Source organism: Nipponia nippon, unplaced genomic scaffold (assembly GCF_047370975.1).
Source record: "Nipponia nippon isolate SJK-2023a ecotype South Korea unplaced genomic scaffold, ASM4737097v1 scaffold_4, whole genome shotgun sequence".
NCBI lineage: Eukaryota > Metazoa > Chordata > Aves > Pelecaniformes > Threskiornithidae > Nipponia > Nipponia nippon.
In genome coordinates, this window is record NW_028262358.1 from 85,826,658 (window position 1) to 85,847,258 (window position 20,601).

General features: G+C 37.8%; 1 protein-coding gene across 4 annotated transcripts in view; it reads left to right on the forward strand.

The window, feature by feature from the left end:
* Positions 1–20,601, forward strand: part of UBE2J1 (ubiquitin conjugating enzyme E2 J1) — a 42,070-nt gene that overhangs the window by 15,208 nt on the left and 6,261 nt on the right. For all 4 annotated transcript variants that reach the window (XM_087774264.1, XM_087774262.1, XM_087774263.1 and 1 more), the window contains 6 exons: positions 8,608–8,681; positions 10,377–10,508; positions 11,146–11,230; positions 12,671–12,776; positions 14,375–14,504; positions 18,487–18,618. In XM_087774264.1, coding sequence (XP_087630390.1) covers positions 8,622–8,681; positions 10,377–10,508; positions 11,146–11,230; positions 12,671–12,776; positions 14,375–14,504; positions 18,487–18,618 — 645 coding nt within the window. In that variant the 5' untranslated portion in view covers positions 8,608–8,621. The remainder of the gene's footprint in view (positions 1–8,607; positions 8,682–10,376; positions 10,509–11,145; positions 11,231–12,670; positions 12,777–14,374; positions 14,505–18,486; positions 18,619–20,601) is intronic.

Below are 20,601 nucleotides of genomic sequence, written 5' to 3' on the forward strand. Positions count from 1 at the left end.
GGTGAGGGTGGTGTGCTAAGCCGTTGCTGGCTCCTGTCACTTGCCCTCTATAAGGGTAAGGAGGTGTGGGGGGCATTCACCTGAAGCTGTCTCCTCACACCATCTGTGAATGTGATTTGTTGGTTGTTGTTTTTTTTTTATTTTTTCCCCAACAGACCATTAATTTTGGAACAGAAGAAATTTCACACTCCACACTTCAGGCTTCTTTGTATTGCCTCAATAACGCAAAGCCTTTAAAGCTGTTGCTTCATATTTTTATGTCTATGTGTGACACTTATCAAAGGGCAAGCTATTTTCTGTCTTAGGATTTCAAAATGGATTAGTCAATGTGTATCAGCCTGCTACCATATGGCTGATAAACCTCTCCCATCAATATTAAAGCTCAGCTGACTAAAGCACAGACTTCATCCTCTTCATGCTTCAGGAACATCCCTATTTTCTGAAATTTATAAGACAGCTACTTGGAATAATCTCTTTACTTTTTTTCCCAAGAGCTGTGACCCTTAGCCTGCTGCAAGATCAGACACCAAATCTTGTCGTCACTGTTTTTGTAGTGACAGTCTCCCTCTTTCATGTAGGATCTTACCAGTCTTCTGAGCGGGTATTAGCACAGACACACTTGAAGAATTATGAACAGCTACTTATAGTGACTCGCATAGAGCCCACAAACAGCAGTGCTTTTTTATTTTGTTTTGGGTGGGTTTTTTTGTTTGTTTTCAGCAGACCTCCTCATCTAGAACTTGACTAGTGAGGGCACTGGAGGACTGGGGAGAGCACATGGAGGGAGACGTGGTGCGCGTGTCCTGCATTTGCCGTCCAGGGACAGTGCTTTTGGATCTTAGATGCGCAAGGAACATAGCGTGCCGAGATTGTGATCCTCTTGGCTGTCATCTTCAATACATTTGCTGCTTTTCCTACAAACTATACTTCCCTCTCGCTCCATACTTTTTACAAGTAAGGAATATTCCTTGCCAACAAGCATGCATCAGTTCTTTGTTAATAACAAACAGTTAATAGAAAATAGCCAGTAGGTACTGTGCTGCTTAGTACCTTCCATGTGTGAAATAAAGAGAATTTTTTAAAAATAAAAAGTCGAATGGATGTTAAAAATTATTAAAGCTGAAGACATTGTATGATCTTCGTGTGTTCAACAAGCACCTTATAATTGATAAGTTTTATCTCCCTTTGTGTTGACTGAATAGTTGTTTTGAATAGTAACTACAACGAGAGCCCTGTACTTCCTGCTGCTCTGAGGGAAATGCGGACTAAAGGTTTGTTGTTTCTAAGGGTGAGAGGAAAGAGAAAATTGACTAATTAAAATTATTCTCTTTTTTTATTTTCTTGGTTTTTTTCACAATTGTCAATACTTTATATAAGTGGAAGAGGCTGGTGGGTCTTGCTAAAGGATATGTGTGAGGCTGTGAAGATGTAAAGCAGCTATTCAGGAGGCTTGTGGGTCTTGGGAAAGGATGTGTCTAAGACCCTGAAGATGTAAAGCGGTTGGCCTGCCTCTTGGCAACTGGTATTTCCGTTTGTCATTGTAGCAGAAGTCAAAGCAACTGTCAAGCTGAATTTTAAAATAAAAGCAATTTTGGTACCTATGGCTGCCCCAAACAGTTGTTAAGAGTTCTGCAGTCACACCTTTCAGTTTTGTAAGAACAATTGTTTTGTCTTGTTAGGTGAGATTAGCATAAAATGGAAACTTGACTAGTGGAGAACATCACAGAAGCAGTGAATGATGAGCGACTTCGTTGTCTCTATCTGCTCTTATTTAGACAGCCAAGTGTGCTTTCTCTAGTATGGTGAAATAGTGTTCCGCAGATTATGATGTTTAGACTAGTGTTGAAACTATAGTAGATTTCAGTAGAGGTGACTTTAAAATGGTGATGCTGTTCTCTTGAGACTGAAGTTTTAACTTTTCTTCATTTTGCCCATTCCTCTAGTACTGGAGGATGTAGATTTGATAAGGTGGTCGCTGGCAGTATGGGAAGGATCGTGAGTGTTACGGGTTGCTTCTACTGGTGGCTTTCTAGTTCCAGAAGACTGGAAAAATCTGGAAATCTTTGCATGGTCTGTTGCAAGTATGCCTGTTCCTACGTACTTTTGTTGCTGAGTTGTCAGAGCAAAGATTTGTGTAGTCCACTGTCCCATCATAGGTAGAGGCAGTAGGGAATGCTTCGGAAAACAGCTGTAAAGAAACAGAATATGTAGTATGTTCTCCTTATCAGTGGTTTAAGGACTTGCCCAACTGGAAGTTTCATCTGTCTTCCAGGGATTTTATTTTGGATTGATGCGACTGGGAAGTGTAGTTCTTTATGAAGAAAGATCAGGTATCTCAGCCCTAATGAAACTTTAAATGTGCTCTTGATTCAAAATTCAGTGACTATAAACTGCTATGCAAAATTTTATGAAAATATAGTCACATTTTTGTGAAATGACATACAAAAATATATACAGGAACTCAAAAATCTATTTAAAGACAGATGTGAACTCAAAAGGGTTAAGAAAGGTGGGGGCAAAATGAATAAACACAGGGAATGCAGAAGTAGAGGAGAACAGCATTAGTAATGTGGAGCTCACTTGAAAGTGTGGTAACAGGGGTTTATTTCTAGAGTAGATACCATTTGACGCTCTATTCTGCAAAAGGATTGTAATTTATATTTCAAGGTACTTTTGTCTCAAGCCCCCTTTTCCCCCTTTGTTTTTAATTCACTAATGATCACATATCATTCAGAGGTTCTAAGCTGTCCAGGAAAATCACATCCACAATGGAGCAGGTGACACACAGTTACCTAGTGACACTGTCCAGGTCACTGTGAACCTGTTAGGGTCTCTGTATGTTTAGATTTAATAAACCGTTCTCTAGAGAGTACAACACTACTTAAAAAACATACCATTCTCCATATCAAAGAGTTGTAAAAGTATTTCATAACTCTCCAGTCTGGTATGACTCTTCACTTTAAATATGTTTTCTTGCGTGCTTTAGTGACCACGTCACTTAAAGTGATTTTTTTGACTTAAAATGTCAAAGCTTATTGAGTGTTGTCGTCTCACAAGAAATCCTATGTACTGTACACATAAATTTAATCCTGACTTCTTTTATTGCATGATCCAGTCTTTGTGCAGTTGAACAACTGACTGACTGTGATTCACCATTAATTTTCCCCGTATGTGAAATTTAAACTTAACCTTTAGTAAATGAGATTTTTCTTTTGAATGTGAATACAGGCAGTTTGGGTGAATGGGTTGGCTGCTGCGGGGACTGGTGGTGGTGATGGTTGGTCCAGCAGGTGACACTGTGAGCTCTGAAGTCGCTTGGTGGTTACACCTGCCATGGCTCAGTGGTAGGTATTGAGCGGAGGAGGAAAAACCAAAGCCAGCTGTATTTAAAAAGACTTTCCCAAAATGTCATCTCTGACATACGCATCATTTAATTGAAAAGCTTTTATGCTTGCCTCAAATTGATCGTGTGGTTTCTATTTTTTTATTTTTCTAATACTATTGTCTACTATTTTTTTCCTAATTGTAGATAGTAGCATTATTAATAGACAAACACGTAACGAAGATGACTGCTATTTTACTAATAGCTTAAGTGGGCTGAGTAGTTATAAAACCCTTCATCCCAGAGAAACTTTATAAGAGTTTTAGTAATTCATTGGAAAGCCTGGATTAGATAGGTAAATTGCATCCTTACTTATGCTGTCTTGGTTAGCAGAGACATGGGAAAAAATCATTACTACTTCTGTATTTCTCCTGAGTAGACCTCTAAATCTTATTTAAAATAAAGAAAAAATAAATAATAGCAGCCATTAAAAAAAAAAAAAGTAGAAAGCATTTGCTGAAGCAGTAAAAGCTGTCAGGTTGTTTTATTCCTTTTTTTCCAGATCAGATAAGTCAACTTGAAAGATTAGGAGATCTCTAGCTTTGTGCCAGCAGTTTTGAGTTCCTTTATTTGTTTATTGTGTCCTTTCTTTTTCAAACAGAAGCACTGAAAATTGGTAGAATGAAATGGTTGCTATCCATTTAAGGAAGATACTGCCATGCACAACCCATATCACTTAAATATGAATTTGTTCCATTGATGATCCTGCAGTCATCTTTGTGTGCACAAAACGCTGTCTCTTCGTGTGATGAAGTACTAGGGGCTGAGCCTTGCTGAACTGAGACCTCACCGTCCCCATGCTTCCTAACTTGGGTTTGATTGCAACGTCACCCACCTCACCTCTGCTACTCCCCTCGCTAGGGTCTGTTTCGCCTCTTGAGCTCTTGTACCTGAGTACTGTTGCCTTTTGTAGACAAGTTGTAGTGGATCTTCAGGAATGGTTTTGGGGGTTTTGAGTGTTGGAGGGAGTTGGAACTTCTATCAGATTTTCTGAACTTCCAGTGAGCAAAAGGTATGCAACTTTGTTATGCTGAAATAAATCCTGTTGCAGTGTTGTGTGCTATGTTTACATTAATATAACCTTGGTTAGCTCATTTGATTGCCGCAGGTACTGTTCACTGATAATGTAAAAGTGAATTAAAATTCTTCCTTATTAAATACAGAAGACTACTAACAAAACAAAGCTCTCAAAAGGCTAAATATAATTTCTTTAAGACTTTATTTTCACAATAACATATTTTTAAAAAATAAGGCATAATATTTTACTAAGAGAACACCACCAATGTTCGAATCCCATCATCTCTTTAAGCAGTAATATTGACATTTATGAAGACTGATCACTTGCATTTTGTGTGTAGAGAAGGGTGTCCTGGGCCGTGACGTGCAGACTAGTCTAGTTGGGTGTGATAGCAGGGGTACTTGAATGGGACTTCAAGATATATCCAAGAGAACCAGTTGTGTTGAATAGAAATTTCAGGATACCTTAAGGTAAACATTAACAAGAAATAGGATTTGACCAGGACACAGTTTTTGACAGAAATAAATCTACAGATCATACACGCATACATTATACAAATTTTGCTCATTAATTATGTTATTCCACCACTGCTCAATCCTAAAGCAAGCTGGTGGCTTTAAATTTGATTCTCAGATTTTTAACCTCCACGTTTTGCTTTTCAGGAAAAATTCAGCAAGTTCGGTGTAATTACAAATTACAAAGAGGCAGATTGTCAGGCCGAGCCTCTGGCCCATAGCACCTGCTCCTTCCTTTCCTCCCCAGAGTAGTGGAGAGCTCCTGTGCCTCCTGCCAGGGCGAGAACTCTCCTTTGCCTCTCTGGAGTTAGCTCAGAAACTTAATTTCCTCAGTATTTAATTTCAATGAACATTATGATAAATTGTTGCCGAGTGTACCTGTGAAAGCATGGTTATTTTTCGTGCTGACAGTCATGCCACATTAAAAAATACCTTGATTGTTTTGTCTCTAAAACCTGTCCTTGACAAATTGAATGTCTTGATTTGATTTTTTTTTTTTTGGCTGAATTAGTGATACTTTTTGACTTTACTGACAGTTTGCAATTCTTTAATTTGAATGGGCCCAAACCGTTCTCATTTTTCAGAATTGCCATTGCCAAACGTTTACTCAGATGACTCAGTGTGATTTTAAGTGGGTTGAAATACCATATTTTGCATCAAAACTCCTTTTAATGAAGTTTGGGTAAGAATGTCATGTACTTGTTGCAGGCAGAATTTGTGAATTACATTAGTTTCTTCCACTGCAGTTTTCCATAGCCAAAGGAGGGACTGTGTTCATGAATACTGCAGCTATGCTTAAAGAAGAAACAATTTAATGCTTTCTTCACTGGATCACACGTTCTCAGAATGAACCTTTATCAGTCCAGGCTGTTCTTTGCAGCCTGTCTGTTGGCATTTTTCAGCAATGTGGATATAGAACCACACAATGGTTTGGGTGGGGAGGGACCTTCAAAGATCCATGCCATGGGCAGGGACACCTTCCACTAGACCAGGTTGCTCAAAGCCCTGTCCAACCTGACCTTGAACGCTTCCAGGGATGGGCCATCCACAACTTCTCTGGGCAACCTGTTCCGGTGTCTCACCACCCTCATAGTAAAGAATTTCTTCCTAATATCTAGTCTAAACCTACCCTCTTTCAGTTTAAAACCATTGCCCCCTTGTCCTGGTACTACAGGCTGTGGTAAAAAGTCTGTCTGTCTTTTAAGTCCCTTGTAAGCGTTGAAAGGCCTCACTAAGGTCTCCCCAGAGCCTTCCCTTCTCCAGGCTGAACAACCCCAACTCTCTCAGCTTTTTTTCATATATATGTGCTTCTTTTTCTCAACCTTTCTGCATATACGTGTGCTTCGTTTTCTTAAGATATCCTAGGTTGCTTAATACTGAAAACTTATAAACAAATTATCTCTATGGTATACAAAGCTAAATTATATATTTTGCTGTATTTCATGCTCCAAGAGTGGAATAATATTGCATATTCTTTCAGCATATTTTATGCTGGCTTCTTGATAATAAAGTAATGCTATGAAAAAAGACACAGTGTCACTGTTAATTAAATACAAAAATGTTAAACATGCTTTAAACTGCTCCTGTTTTAAATTCTACTTAACAGGAGCTCACCTGCTTGTTGTCCCCACCTGGCTGCTGTCTCGGTTACTTCTCAGTGCAAACCCTTGGTTTCTGTGTTTCTGCCTGCCAGCTGCTGGCACTCAGCGCCCAGGGGACAGCTTTGGAGCTAAAGCGGTAAAAAGGCTGTTCCTTTTGGGACAAATCCAAAGTGCCGATGTGCACTGCCAAAGATCCTGCACCCAGTTTTAGGCTGGTAGGCTGAGTACAAACCTTTCTCTGGGTGTCGGTAGACTTTTGTAGAATGGTCTTGAATTTTTTTTTTTTTCTCTAATAGTTAGCTTCCCCTCAGTTAACATGGGTAATGCATGTGATGCTGATAGAGGGGGACTGTATTACTTCTCTGTCTCGGTCCCTCGTCTGGGAAATCTCGGTAACAGAGTTGTCTGCGACTATTCTGTGTTTGTTAGGCTTCATTATATACGTTCTCAGTTTTCTCATGGTTACCCTTTTGCTTCTTGGGGTGTTCACTCCCAAATTGGCTCATCCTGGTGCATGCCACTCTTCTTCTGAAGAGTAAATGTCCAGGCTTGTTGGCTGTGAAGCAGTGCTGGGTCTGAAGCCTTTTCTGGTCCAGGCTGGTTTTCTTATTATTCCTTGCTAATGAACTGGTAAACCTGAATGCAGATGACAGAGACAAACTGTTTTTCAGTGAAGCCCGGACACTGCTGCCTGTGATGTGACTCTGCAGGGTGCTTAACTGACACCTCCCCCTGGCAGCAGCAGAATTGGGACAACTGGCAGCAGCAAATTTCCGCATGGTCTGTTTGCTTTTTGGGTTGTAAGAAGTGAAATTCTCCATCTTTGAGCTGTTGTTTGTAGCTGTCAAGAAGTGCGAAGGAGGAAGAGAACTTTTCACAGTAGATGGAAATCAAAATCCCTCTGCGGGAAGGTTAGAGTAGCTCCCTCACAGCATCGTGAAAGTGAGTAAAGCCTTGGAGTCCAAGTGTGCTACACAGCCTACAGTCAGCTGGTGATGCCAGGCTGCGTAAATCGAGGAACTACGGTTCGCTTTCACCATATCATGTGCTTACACTGTAAGGGAATTTGGGCAGTGTTTCTCCTTCTTTGTAGTTAGATAATTACATGAGTGGGAGGGACATCCATGATTTGAACTGGATGTGGAGGATGGATTTAAAGGATCCTGTTGCTATGTAGTTGTTTAAAGAGGTAACTGGTATTTGCACTTTTTCCAGTAAGTAGGAGGGAGTAAGAACTTTCTACCTAACCTTATTCATGAGGTGGCGTCCTTGAATTTCTTGGCTGTAGTTCTTATTTTTAGTCTGCTCTTCAGTTTGTCCGAGTTCTGTATTAGGCATCAATGCATGATGCACATGAGGGCACCTGGCAGGACAAGTGATGTAATACAATTTACTAAAGGGGAAGGAAGAAGGAGATGCAGAAAATACAGATGATGCTGGTGGTTCTGAAGTAGAAGACTGGAGAGGGTAACTAATGACTATCCTGAATACTCAGTAGTAGGTTCAAATTACAAAGGCCCTGGGTAGATTTTTCTGGGTGGGCATGTAAGTTTTTAAATCTAGTGTAAAACTTCATCTCCTCATACTACCGGTGTGTTGTTTTCTCTCAAATGTTATTGTGACCTCCTTTGGAATAACTAAGGGAGTAGTCATGTAATAGTCATGGGAGGTATCAGGATAAACCTTTTTCAGCAGTTATTTAAAGATGCACATGATATTCTTTATGATAAAATATTGAGGTTATTTCACATCTTGCATTTGAAGTCTGAAATTCCCTTAATGACACCTATGTTTTCCCTCATGTCTTTGATGCAATTAATAACGTAAAACTACTTTAGTCCCAGTGTTCAGTGTTGAGAAACTCTGTGACCATGCAACATATTTTTCATAACTTTGTACTTGTATAACTCATTTAAGATTTATTCAGCGTGAGTAATTTATATTGTGTCTTGGATTATTAACTCCAGTGAAGAAGCTGGGATGCGCTGAAAAAGATTAGTTAGCTGAAAGGAGCTCTTCAAGAAATGTTTGTTATTTTTGTGGGCAATGCATATTAACTTTTTTCTTTATTTTCATGTGTTACACTTTCAGCTGTCAAACGTTTGATGAAAGAGGCTGCAGAACTGAAGGATCCTACAGATCATTATCATGCACAGCCTTTGGAGGTTTGTTTTTCTCTGTGTTTGCAAGAGTTTGTAATTAGGCTGTGTTATATACTCTAAGTTCTCTGTATGCATATATATTTTAAATGTACGTATTTAGATACTAGCAGACCTTTTAAAATTTATTAAGTTCTTTTTTTTTCTATGATGGAAATCAACAGCAGAATTCCACTTTAATGGTATTGTAGTTCCAGGTTGTTAGTGAAAGTACCTAATATTGGTTTTACGTTGCACCTGACTAATTTTGTCACACAGGTATAATATGTTTTATTCCCCCCTCCCGAGACTACATAAATGCATTATGTTGAAGTTAAGCTTTTTACACCCAAACCTGACATCTGGCTCAGTTGCTGAGTTGCTCAACAAAACACTTAAGCCTAGGTGATCTATGAGGATTCACTATTTTGCATACAAAAAAACCTGTGAAAAACGTAAATGTATGCAGTTCTGGATGCTGGTAAGAGAGAATGCTTAGATTCCACTTAAATAGTAGCTTCTTGAAGCTGTCTAAACACCCAGTTAAGTTTTTGGGCTGAGAGGACAGTGAAGTTCTGGTGGTTAGAAGCTTAAACAGAAACCCCTTCTGATTTCACTGGAATAATAAAAAAGGCAGTGTTCTGTGGTATTCAGTTTGGGGATTTGATTTAGCTGTTCACAGAAATGCGTAGCCCACTTAACATGCTTACAGAAAATAGCATGTTCCTAGGTGCTATAAAATATACTTTACTATTGACTAGTTTTTGTCTTCTGTACCTTGTGTTTCCCCTTCCTGTGGTGAAATGTAAGATTTAATTCATACTATTACTTGTAACTTAGATGAAGGTCTTATTTCTGGGTTAGAACAGTGACTTGGTGGGAAGAGAACAGTGGCAGGTGAAAGGGAATGCTGGAAACGTTGACAGTTACCTCCCATCCTTGAAAAAATTATAACTAGGTGGGCAGTCACAGCCCTGTGATACCAGTGTTCAGCATTAGTTGAGAGATCTCGTTCGCTGACAGCAAGTCTCATTTGGACTCCTGTCCCAACAGTAGGAGTTGTTCTGCTTGTAAATATTCTGGAAGTTGTGGGCATCATGAGATCTGATACACAAAGCCAAACAGAGAACCCCAAAGAATTGGTGCTTAAAGAGAAGTTATTTGTATGTCCAATGAAAATAATATTCCAAATTTCAAAGTGTACCTGTTGTGCAGTAAGGCACAGTAGCTGCTTCAAAATTGTTTATGGGGAAGAAAAAGAGGATAGGAATTCTCTGGAGTGTGAGTCAAGTCCCTGTGTTGACTTGGGCATGGAAGGGGCTTTGCAGAGGCTGTCATTAATGTTCTTTCTTGGGGTGGGTCTCCCCTTGGTTCTCCAGAAATTATTATTCATGGGGCAAAGACCCAGTTTTCCCTTAGCTGACTCAGTTTTCCATTTGCTAGGTAATAAAACTCTTGTCATAATTGATACAACTAGAGTGAAGAGCTTCAATAATGAATTTGAGGGTTTCAACAAAGCTATTGTGTAAGAAAATTTCCAGAAAGCTACAATATTTTATCCTTTTAACCAGAATCTTAGTACTCTGTTGGTTGACTTCTTAAAACTTCTGTGCGCTATTTCTTTAGCCTGTCCTTGTTAAAGAAAATGGTGTTTAGTTGTCTACTCTGACACACTCTTCTTTCTTTTTTTTTTTCCTTCTCTCTTTGGTGGGGGCATTTTAGGATAATCTTTTTGAGTGGCACTTTACTGTTAGAGGCCCTCCAGATTCAGATTTCGATGGAGGGATTTATCACGGGCGAATAGTACTACCACCTGAATATCCCATGAAACCACCCAGCATTATTTTGCTGACGGTAAGCAAGTTTACTAGTTTTTCCTTTTTACGCGATCAATTTAACCCTAAGTGTCTGAGAAAGAAATTCTTGGCATTTAATGTAATGTTATTTTTGTAAGAAAGGTGGCATAGTACAGTTAATGCTGCCAATTTAAGACTAGAAATCTTCCAAGGTCACTTTGGTATTCTGTAATTACATGAAGCTTTGCACCTAATAAATGGAAGTTTTCTCTAGGAGTAATCACACTGCTGATGTGATTGTCTAACCTTCTGTTCTCTCCATGGGCCCTCTTGGTCTCTGTTGGAGATGTTGGTCACGTGTAGGAAGGCAGACCTATGATTTGGGCAAAGGCCCACATTTTTGCATAGTTTTGTAGAGCTATAGCTTTTCAGATTCTCTGCATGTGGTGTGTGGGTTACAGGAGCAACAGGCAAGCCACCATGCCACACTGTGATCAGTCTTCATGCATGAATAAAGGCAGATGTCAGGCTTCTTCAGAAAGCTGAATGCCAATTTTGTGAGGTTGGCAGTAATATAATTATCAAGTATCATTTGCATATATGTTTGTTTGATGATTTTTACAACTTGTACCAAAAAAAAAAAAAAAAGGTTAACTTCCAGCATGTTTTATTATATCCTCCTTCTTCCTTTGAAGGCCAATGGCAGGTTTGAAGTGGGGAAGAAAATTTGTTTAAGCATCTCAGGGCATCATCCTGAAACATGGCAGCCTTCATGGAGTAGTAAGTAACAATTATTTGGAAAATGTTACCCCCATCAAGCAACTAGATCTTTAAACTGAAAAAAAAAAATCTCACAAAGAATGTTTATAGTGGAAAAGGAGACAGATTTTGAGGGACTAAAAGTATGGGAGAATTTGAGAAATGTAAAGTCATGAAAGAGTAACATAGGAGGATTTGGGAATGGTATTAAATAAATGCAGGGTGGAAGGGTTGAGAAACTGAGGGGTGGTGGTAAGCTCTTATTTATTTGGATGCACAAGCATTAAGAATGATCAGACTACTTAGAATGTTGTTTGGTTTTGTTGTTTGGTTTGTTTTTTTTTTAAATTGTTCTTATGAAAATACTTTAAATCCTATTACTTTACCCCATTTTTTTATAATCACTAAAACCAGCTTGAATAATGATAGAGGGGAGTGTGGTCAGGTTTTAATTCTGATGCTGTACTTCTGAACACTCAAGAGGGAAGACAACGTGGTCTGAGTTTAGAAAAACTAAATGTTTTCTACCTTTTCTTTAACTTTCATTATCACAGAAATTGAGAGTTGGCACAGTTCATCCAAGGCGATATTTCTGTGTTTATGTAATTTTAGTTTTGCTGAGTACAATACATAAATTATTTCTTTGGATATCAGTTGCACTTTTAAAATATGTTGATAAGATCTTGGGAATTTTCTAGCAGACCACTCTTCAACTTTTGTAGTCTATCATGTTTTTTTAAAGAGTAGAAAATACTGTCTTCTAAGTATGAGGTGTAAATATCCTGTCTCTGTTTTGTGGTAGTTATCTTCATGTGATATTTACCAAATCTGCTAGTAAAGTGTCTTGAATTCTTAAATTTCACAACTATGTAAAACAAAATTGAATGATAGATATTGTCAAAAGAGATGTTTTAGATAACAATTCTGTTATGAGCTGTTATTAGTATTTAAGTAAGCTTCTTCCCCAGCATGATGACATAAAAGGAACAAATTCTGTGGTACTTTGCATAAAAGAAAACCACTGAGCTTGTGTGCACTAATTTGCAGAATTCGTGTCTAATAGAAAACACACACAAAAAGAAGAATGCCTTATGAATTCTCCTCTTCTCCCCCCCTTATATGTTAATTCTGCCTTACCTTTTCTTCTTCCAAACCCATTTTTAAAGTCTGGAACTCTAATCTTTATATTGATGCAACATTTTTGTGACAACTTTTCTTTTCTGTGTTGGCTGATGGGAGAATAAGGCCTTACCTTTCATTTATAATGTGAAGTTTAAAAAATGAAGAAAGCCTTGCTATGTACCAAGAACAGCGGTGCTGCTTGTATGAAATTCAGACTGCTCCTTTGAACAAAATGAAGTTTTGCAGGCAGAACTGCAACTTTTCTATACTGAGTGTAAAGTGAGATGAAATAACAGTGGTTTCTGCAACCTTGTTTGTATCTCTGTTTTCCCGTTTCAGTAAGAACAGCTTTACTAGCCATTATTGGATTTATGCCAACCAAAGGTGAAGGAGCAATAGGATCTCTAGATTATACACCAGAAGAAAGAAGAGCTCTTGCAAAGAAGTAAGCACTAAGTTACTGTGGGTACATATATATGTACTCTCTTTTAGGGTAAGGCATTTAGTACAAAGTCACTTCAGTCTGTTCTCTTGCATTTATTCCAAATATAAAGAAAGTTCTATGCCTTATATATATCCTTTTTTTTTTTTTTTTTTTTCCTGAACATTGTGCAGACTCGGAACTTACGGTCAAACAAAATAGTTTGCAAGGGCTGTGTTCCTTCCAGCATTGTGTGGTCAAATTAGAGGTTCGTCTGAAATTGACGCTTGGAGATGTAATTAACATTGTGATACAGTGGCAATTGCAGCGTGGAAGGAAAATGAGTATGATGGAATTGATAGTAGGTGTAAGTGTGGGAGAAAACAATCAAAATAATGATGCATCATTTCCCTTAAGTAAATAATAATAATGAAACAATGAAAAAAAATCTGAAGCAACTGCTTCTGAATGATTTTTAGGAAATTAACTTAAAATCAGATTTGTGACTATGATGAAATTATAAGCTTAGTGGACATGGGGAAAGCAGTGGATGTTGTTTATCTTGACTTTAGCAAGGCTTCTGGCGCTGTCTTCCTTACCATCCTCACAGAGAAATTCATGAAATACAGCCTAGGTAAGTGGGGACAGTAAGGTAGATTAAGGACTGGCAGACCTGCCAGGCTCAAAGGATTGTGGTAAGCAGCACAAAGTCCAACTGTGGGCCGGTTGCTACTGGTGTACTCCAGGGGTCAATACTGGGGCTAGTGCTATTCAGTGTTATTAATGGCCTGGATGATGGGGCAGAGAGATGATCTCCAGAGGTCTCTCCCAACCTCAACTTTTCTGTGATTATCCTTAAATGAAATCTTATTACCTGTAGGGTTTTTTTGGTCTTTCTCCTTTCCCCATCTGGGGAGGAGAAGGTACTTGAAAGACCATATCCCTATCTTATAAGCAAAGTTACCATATTCCAGATTGTAATAGTACCTTATTTTGCAGGCAGAGGTGAGCTTATTCTGCCTGTACTCTGAGCCAGTCAGAAGCTGCAACTTTCCTGTTAGTGTGGCACTGAGTCAAAGCTAATAAACACTGCTGAGAGGTAGGGCTTAGTGGATTGGTCTTGATATTGTACTATCAAGGCTGTGTGGTTTCTCATTGGCTTGGAGAGCTGCCTGCGGTGTGCCCGATAGCCAAATTATGTGTGCAGAAGAGGAAAGGTAATGCTCTCACAGAAGCTGAAATTCCTGGATTTGAGGTGCAAGCTCCTGGGTCCAATTTAATATTTGTAATAATAGATGTCTATAATTTACAATTTTAATTTGCTGCAGATATAAAGTTTTTAAATGGTAACAAATTATTAATAAATTATAGATAATAGCAATATGTAAGTCAGTTGTTAATATCTTCCTAAATGACATGAGAGAATATGTGTTTGTAGTATAGATAACTCTCAACATATTTGTTTCAAGATAGTGTGATTTGGGGCAGGGGGAAGTACTTTTAAGCTACTGGTCTTGATACCACTTCTCTTTCTGTGGATTGTTTTTCAAATAGTTTGTTTAAACAAGCACGCAAGAACATTATGAGAACATGCTATTCTGAACTATGTCATTTGTGGCCAGGTCACAAGACTTCTGTTGTGAAATGTGTGGCACATCTATGAAGACAGCCCTCTTACCACTAACGTCTGGAAGCGTGTCAAGCCAGGCGGCCCAGGAGGCTAAAGAACTTGCCAGACAAATTAGCTTCAAGGTGAAGTCACTGCTTAAACTTTTATCTTTGTTGTATAGAATTAAAACAAAATATTGAAGAAAAGCTTGTAAATTGCAGAAATATTCATCATTTCATAACCCTTCATCAATCACTATATGGAAACCTGTTTTTTTAGGACAGCCTGAAAGAGAAAAATAGGAGTGGATCTCTGTCAATGTGCCAGTTAGTAAACTGTGCATCTCAAGCAGTGATTAATTAGTTTTAATTTCAATGGTGAGCACTGTGGTAAGAGCTGCCTAACTATGTTGCTTTTACTTCCATGTTTTCAGTCACTAATAACTTGATTAGATTTTCCAGATTTAGTCTTATCATAAAAGTGTTAGGAAAGTTTGGGCAAAGCTAACCTAATTTTTTTTTTCCTTTGTGATTCCGTCCTCCCCTGCCTGCCCCGCCCCCCCCCCCCCCCCCCCTTTTGGCTTATGGAAGGAATAAAACACATTCCTACTGAAAAATGGTTGCAAATTCTTTTAAACTACTTTGCAGCTAAAGATACTGAAAATTGAAGTCTGGTACGGATGTTGCTGTTACCCAAAAATGTGTTCTCTAGCTTGTGTTTCAGTGAAAGTAAGGTTTGTGTAGCCAAATACCTGCCTTAGAAAATTGCATGTCTTGCATGCGCAGTGTTGTTTTTCACTGGGTTTTCCACTAAACTCTTAAATCGGCCACTAAGGGAGACTGCTGTGCATGAGGGCAGGGAACTGCAGTGAAATATATCCTGACAATGTGGCATTGGTGCAGAATACATCCTCACTAAGGTCAGCGATGCTAATATGTCCCCTTTTATCACCAGTGTTCTCCTAACACTGTCATAAAGACTACTTGTGTGCGTGTGCCATGACAGTAAAGATTGCCTCCTACCGAGCATTACTGCCAGTTTTGCAGGACCTGTGCATTCCTGTGTGATCTCACATCTAGACATGTTGACATGGTTGGGACTGTGTGTAATAACATTTATAATTAAAAACATCTCAAAATATTTTACAAAGATGAGGAGATACAGGGACAGTGTTTTAAAGCTTAGCTACTCGGAGAAGCAATGGACTGCCTGCTCCTGGCTTTTTTGTAATATATAAGGGTTAAAAAGTGTAGGAGTAACTTTTACTTAATCTTCTGCTAATCTTCATCACAGAAACTCTAGAAATAGCAGAGTGTGTATATATATATATTTTTTTTTTTTTAGAAAGAACTCAACTTACATTTCATACCTTTTATCAGTTTTAAAATGAAAGACTTAGGGTCATCATTCACTAAAGAATATTGGTGCGTTCTATGTATCCACATACTTAACTCCACCTTCTAAGAACAAGCACTCAGCAAGGGAAAAATGAACAAAAGCTTCAGTTTTCTACAGCCTTTTACAATCCATTGTGGGGTTTTTACAAGGTAAATCAGTTCTGTCCTCTGGTTGTGCCTTCCCTCCCTTTCTCAAATCAAATTTTGGGGATTTTTTTTTTTTTTTAAGCTTCCTGCTTCTCTGCTTTGCTTGACTTTGTTAAGTGTTTGTTTGATTGATGTTAGGCTAAGACATTCAATTGAAGTGGTTTTAGTAAACTAATAGTATGAAGTACTAACAGGGAATACAAAAGTTTTTAATAATTTGGATATATTCCATGTCCATTTGTGGGGTAAGATTTAACATCAGATTGCTGATTGAGCATATAATTTGAGAGCGCCTCTCTACTAGCAAGCATCCTAGCAATCTTTGCATTATCTTGATCCTTAAAGAGAGATTTCTTAACTTTTTTTTAGATGATCCTGGGATTATGAGAAATTATTTCATACCAGCCTTAAACAAAATGGTAACTTTTAAAAAAAACTCCATGTGTGGTATTGAGAAAGGAATATGAAATTCAGTAGAAAAAATAACAAACCACATTTCTTTATTCCTCCACCTTTGTTCCTGTGTGTTTTAATAGAAAATTATTTTTTTTATCAGCTTTACATTGACTTATGAATTGTTTTGTGCATTTTAGGTGCTATATACCATAAATTCCATTCTACTTAAAAGAAAAAAAAAGATAGATGACTAATAGCATACGTGTTACTGTAAAACAATATGATTTATCTACATGTTGCCATCACAAGGCATATTTTGCAGTAAAATTAATTGTCCACTCGCCCTCATTATTACGTTTAAATATGTTGATATTCTTTTCCTTGATGTCTGTGTTCTCTCCAGCTTTTCTGGAAGCAGAGGTAAGGGCTGGAGAAAAGAGAGACTAGGTGATAAAGAAGATACTTCAGTTTTGGGAACTTCCAAGTGCTTTATTTTTTTTGAATGTTAGCATGACTTCAGTCTAGCTTACCAGACTTGGTACTTAGATAAACTAAAACAAATCAAATGTACATTTTGTAGTGTATGTGCTTTATAGAGATTAACAGTAAAGATGAAATGAGCTCTTCTTGGAAAAAGCACAAGTATGAAAAGCAGTGGTCACAGGTTCCAGGGAAGGAACTTACAACTGGATATGGGAAAGGAAAATTCACCCTGCAAGTAGTCAAATGCTGGAGCCAGAGAGGCTGTGGAATCTCCAGCTTTGGAAATGCTCAAAACTTGACTGAATGTGACTGTACTTTGAGGAGGGAGTTGGACTGGCTGACATCTAGAGGTCTCTTCCAGCCTAAATTATTCATAATCCTGTGTTGCTTTGTTGCTGGTCCATATTTGAGTCATAACTTGTCCTATCTAATATTAAAGTTTATAATAGTCAAGTACAAAAGGAAAGCAGTGTTGTCAGATTATAAGTGTTTTTAAATCTTAAATTCATCTTCAGGTTGTTTCAGTGACATATTTTTTGGATTCTTCTGAGATAGTATACGTCAAGAAGCAGGGAAGTTAATCTCCTTACACAAAGTAGTATCATGAAAGAATATTATTATCTTGTGACCTTATCAGCTTGTTATCGCCATAACCGGTTGGTTTCTAATACACTGTGTTTCTTACTACTGCTACCACTACTTATATGTGCATTTGAAGACAGGTATTAGATTTGGAATTGTCATCTGTATAATAAATTGAGATCTGGATACATGACTTGGGAGGTGACTTGCTTGCTGATAAAAATTGATCTGGTCATGACTTTTTCTTTTAGTATGTATAAGTTTTAAAGTGTTTCAGTTCAGGACTATGATGCTATGTCCTTTTCCATTCCCAAGGGATTATTGCAGGCATATATCCTGTCTTAACAAGAGGTTTGTTCATGATCATCTTTGTGTCACTACTGATTTCTTGTCTCAAATTTCCAAAAGCATGAAACCTAAATTCTGGGAATTACGGATTATTAGATGTTTTATAAATGCATACAAAAGCAGTATTATAAGACCTGTATTTTTTCTTTTGCTCTGCTTGTGCTGAAATTTAAATACTGGCAACTGAAGTATGCATGCCTGACACAGTGTAGTGCCATGCATATATGCCCACTCTGGCTGTGAGGCCACTTTGGTGTTAGAACCAGTATAGCAACATTAAATTAGCATTTACCGGAGGCTAGTTAGCTCTGCTGAGAAACAGGCTGTATTAGTTCACTTGTAACGACAGTAGTCAGCATTCACTTAAGGACATGAGAAACACAAGTTTTAAAACATGGTGTTATTTCCGGCATAATGTTGTCCTGGATCTTCTAAAGAATTTTCTTGCATAATGTTGTCCTGGATCTTCCAAAGAATTTTCTTTTTTGGTCTATACATCTCTGTGTTTTTTGAATGTTATACCTGTTGTTCTGTGCAAACAAACTTAAAATTGTTTTTTAAACTTATGTTTGCACATCTACAGTTTCGCTTCTAAAGAATGAGAATTTCTTAAAGCTGTTGGTGTGTAATTGAAATGCAGTTGGCGTGTTTGATTATTACATTTCAGTAAGTCTCATTCTCCGTACATTAAAATACACATTCCAAAATAAGCCAAGTCTTTTTGGAGCAGTTTTGATCTTGTCTCTGAAGCATACATATGTACTCCTTGTAGGCAGAAGTCAATTCATCCAGGAAGCCTGATGCTGGACCCTCAAACACATCAGGACTGAACCACTCTGCCGCTTCACGTGAGCCTCAGCAGGATGGTGCAGCTAGAGCATTCCAGGATCCAACAAGTGCAACGGTATGGTCTGTCTTTGAGCTTTATCAGTGCAAGTATAGGCATAGTCTGAACATGAAATTGGTACTATTAAGCTGATCGGAGGCTTCATGAAGAGTATGTAGTTCGTACATTTCTTCTAGAACTTCTGCATACTTTTATATAAAATCTGTGTGTAAACTTTAGCAAATTGTATGCTGAATCACTTTTAGAAATAGCAATCTCTTTGCTTTCACTTCCTTAAAAACAAATAAATAATGTTCTTTTAGCAATTCTTGTTCCCAGTAGTTCCTTTAATGTATGGGTTAACAGTTCATTAAAATACTATGGGGTCTGAAGTACGACAATTTAGCGTCTGCATAATATATCACAGGTTTTTGCAATAGACTTCTAAGCCAGAGGCAGAAAATGTTTTAGTGATAATTTGTAGCTTTTAAATATTAATTAAGGATATCTTCCTGGTTTTTATAACCTCTTAAGTAAATCTGACTAAAATATTCCTACCATTTGAAGTATGACACTTATGTTTTAATACCGCTAGGAGTAGGGCTTACATAATGGTTTCGGAAGTGACCGAGGCCTGGTGGTGGGCCAAAGCAGCTGCTGTTACGACTGTGGCAAATGCAATCTAAATTCACTGATAAATTGCAGGCAAATCCCAGCTAAGCTGTCTTTTTTAGAGAGGATGGGGCTGCAGATTGTTTAAAAAAACTAACACACGTCAAATAACGTCAGACCATCTGTTGCATGTTTGCAACATATTTTCAAGCTATGTAGAAATGTAAACATGCTAATAGCATACTTTTTTCCCACAATAAGGATTTTTCCAGATTGTTCAGGATTTAATAAACCATTTTATTTTATTCTTCTTATTACAAATCCTGGCTTATATAGTAGAACTAGCCAAAATACCAAGGCATTGATAGCATTTTCTTGAGGAGAGAGACTGATTTTTTTTTTTTATTAATACCATTTCTGAGAAATTTGTTTTAATCAATTATGCTGATCTAATAAATAATGATTAACTTAATTTTCAGCAGAACAGTCTCATGTGAAATGACACCTTTAAACATATAAATGTATGTAAAAATATTTATATGTGATAAACTGTAAATGGTGAAAAGCAGATTCATGTTTGAATGGATCAGACTGTCACACTCATGATTGTTAGTTTGAGTTTGAAGCAACACCTGTGTTTCTGAGTTGCTGCATTTTGAGTGTTAGGAATTTTCTGGAGCCATTGCAGAATGAAAACTTAGAGCCACACAGTGGAAGAAAGAATATGTAACAGGAAAAACTATTTTAAAGAATTTGAGCTTGCAATTTTTGTGTTCTTATTCATGTGAAAGTTAATAGAAATTTCAAAGTAGGGGGCCGGAGGCATGAAAGAGTATCCATGCAAACCTCAGACCCTTTTTATTCAGGTGGGCTTCTTGCATGTGTAAAATCAGTTTACTGGGTTAGTTCTTGTTGTGTAAAGACCTAATTCTACCTTACTAAGTTGTAAGTGTTAGATGTAGGCAACATCAAAACTACTTTTTTTTTTCTTGGATAAAATGTTACTATTTACTCTACAAATGTGTGTTTAATTAAAAGCTATTGTAGAAAATTAGCTATTGTGAACTTGAAATTTATGCCCTTTGAGAATAAGAAGGGCAGAGGTAGACCAAATGCTGAATCCTTGTATTAGCTTGCGTAATTCTTTCTGGTATAGTAGATACAATGTGTGTAACTGAAGTCATGGGACCTTATGTCCTGCTACGCAATACAGAGGGGAAAAAAAATAGCTGTAATCATGCAGGAAGAATGGAGTGTTACCTTTCTTCTGCTCTTGGAACAGTAATAACCAGTCTTCATTAAAAACATGATGGTAAATAGGTGCTAAAGCAAGGGCCTACCTGTAGGTGAAGAGGAGGGAATCTGTAGGCTATGTTGTACTGTGGGAAACCCAATCTACAGACTGCTTCATGGGCGAGTTTGTTCTTTCCAGCAACAATTGTCTATTCT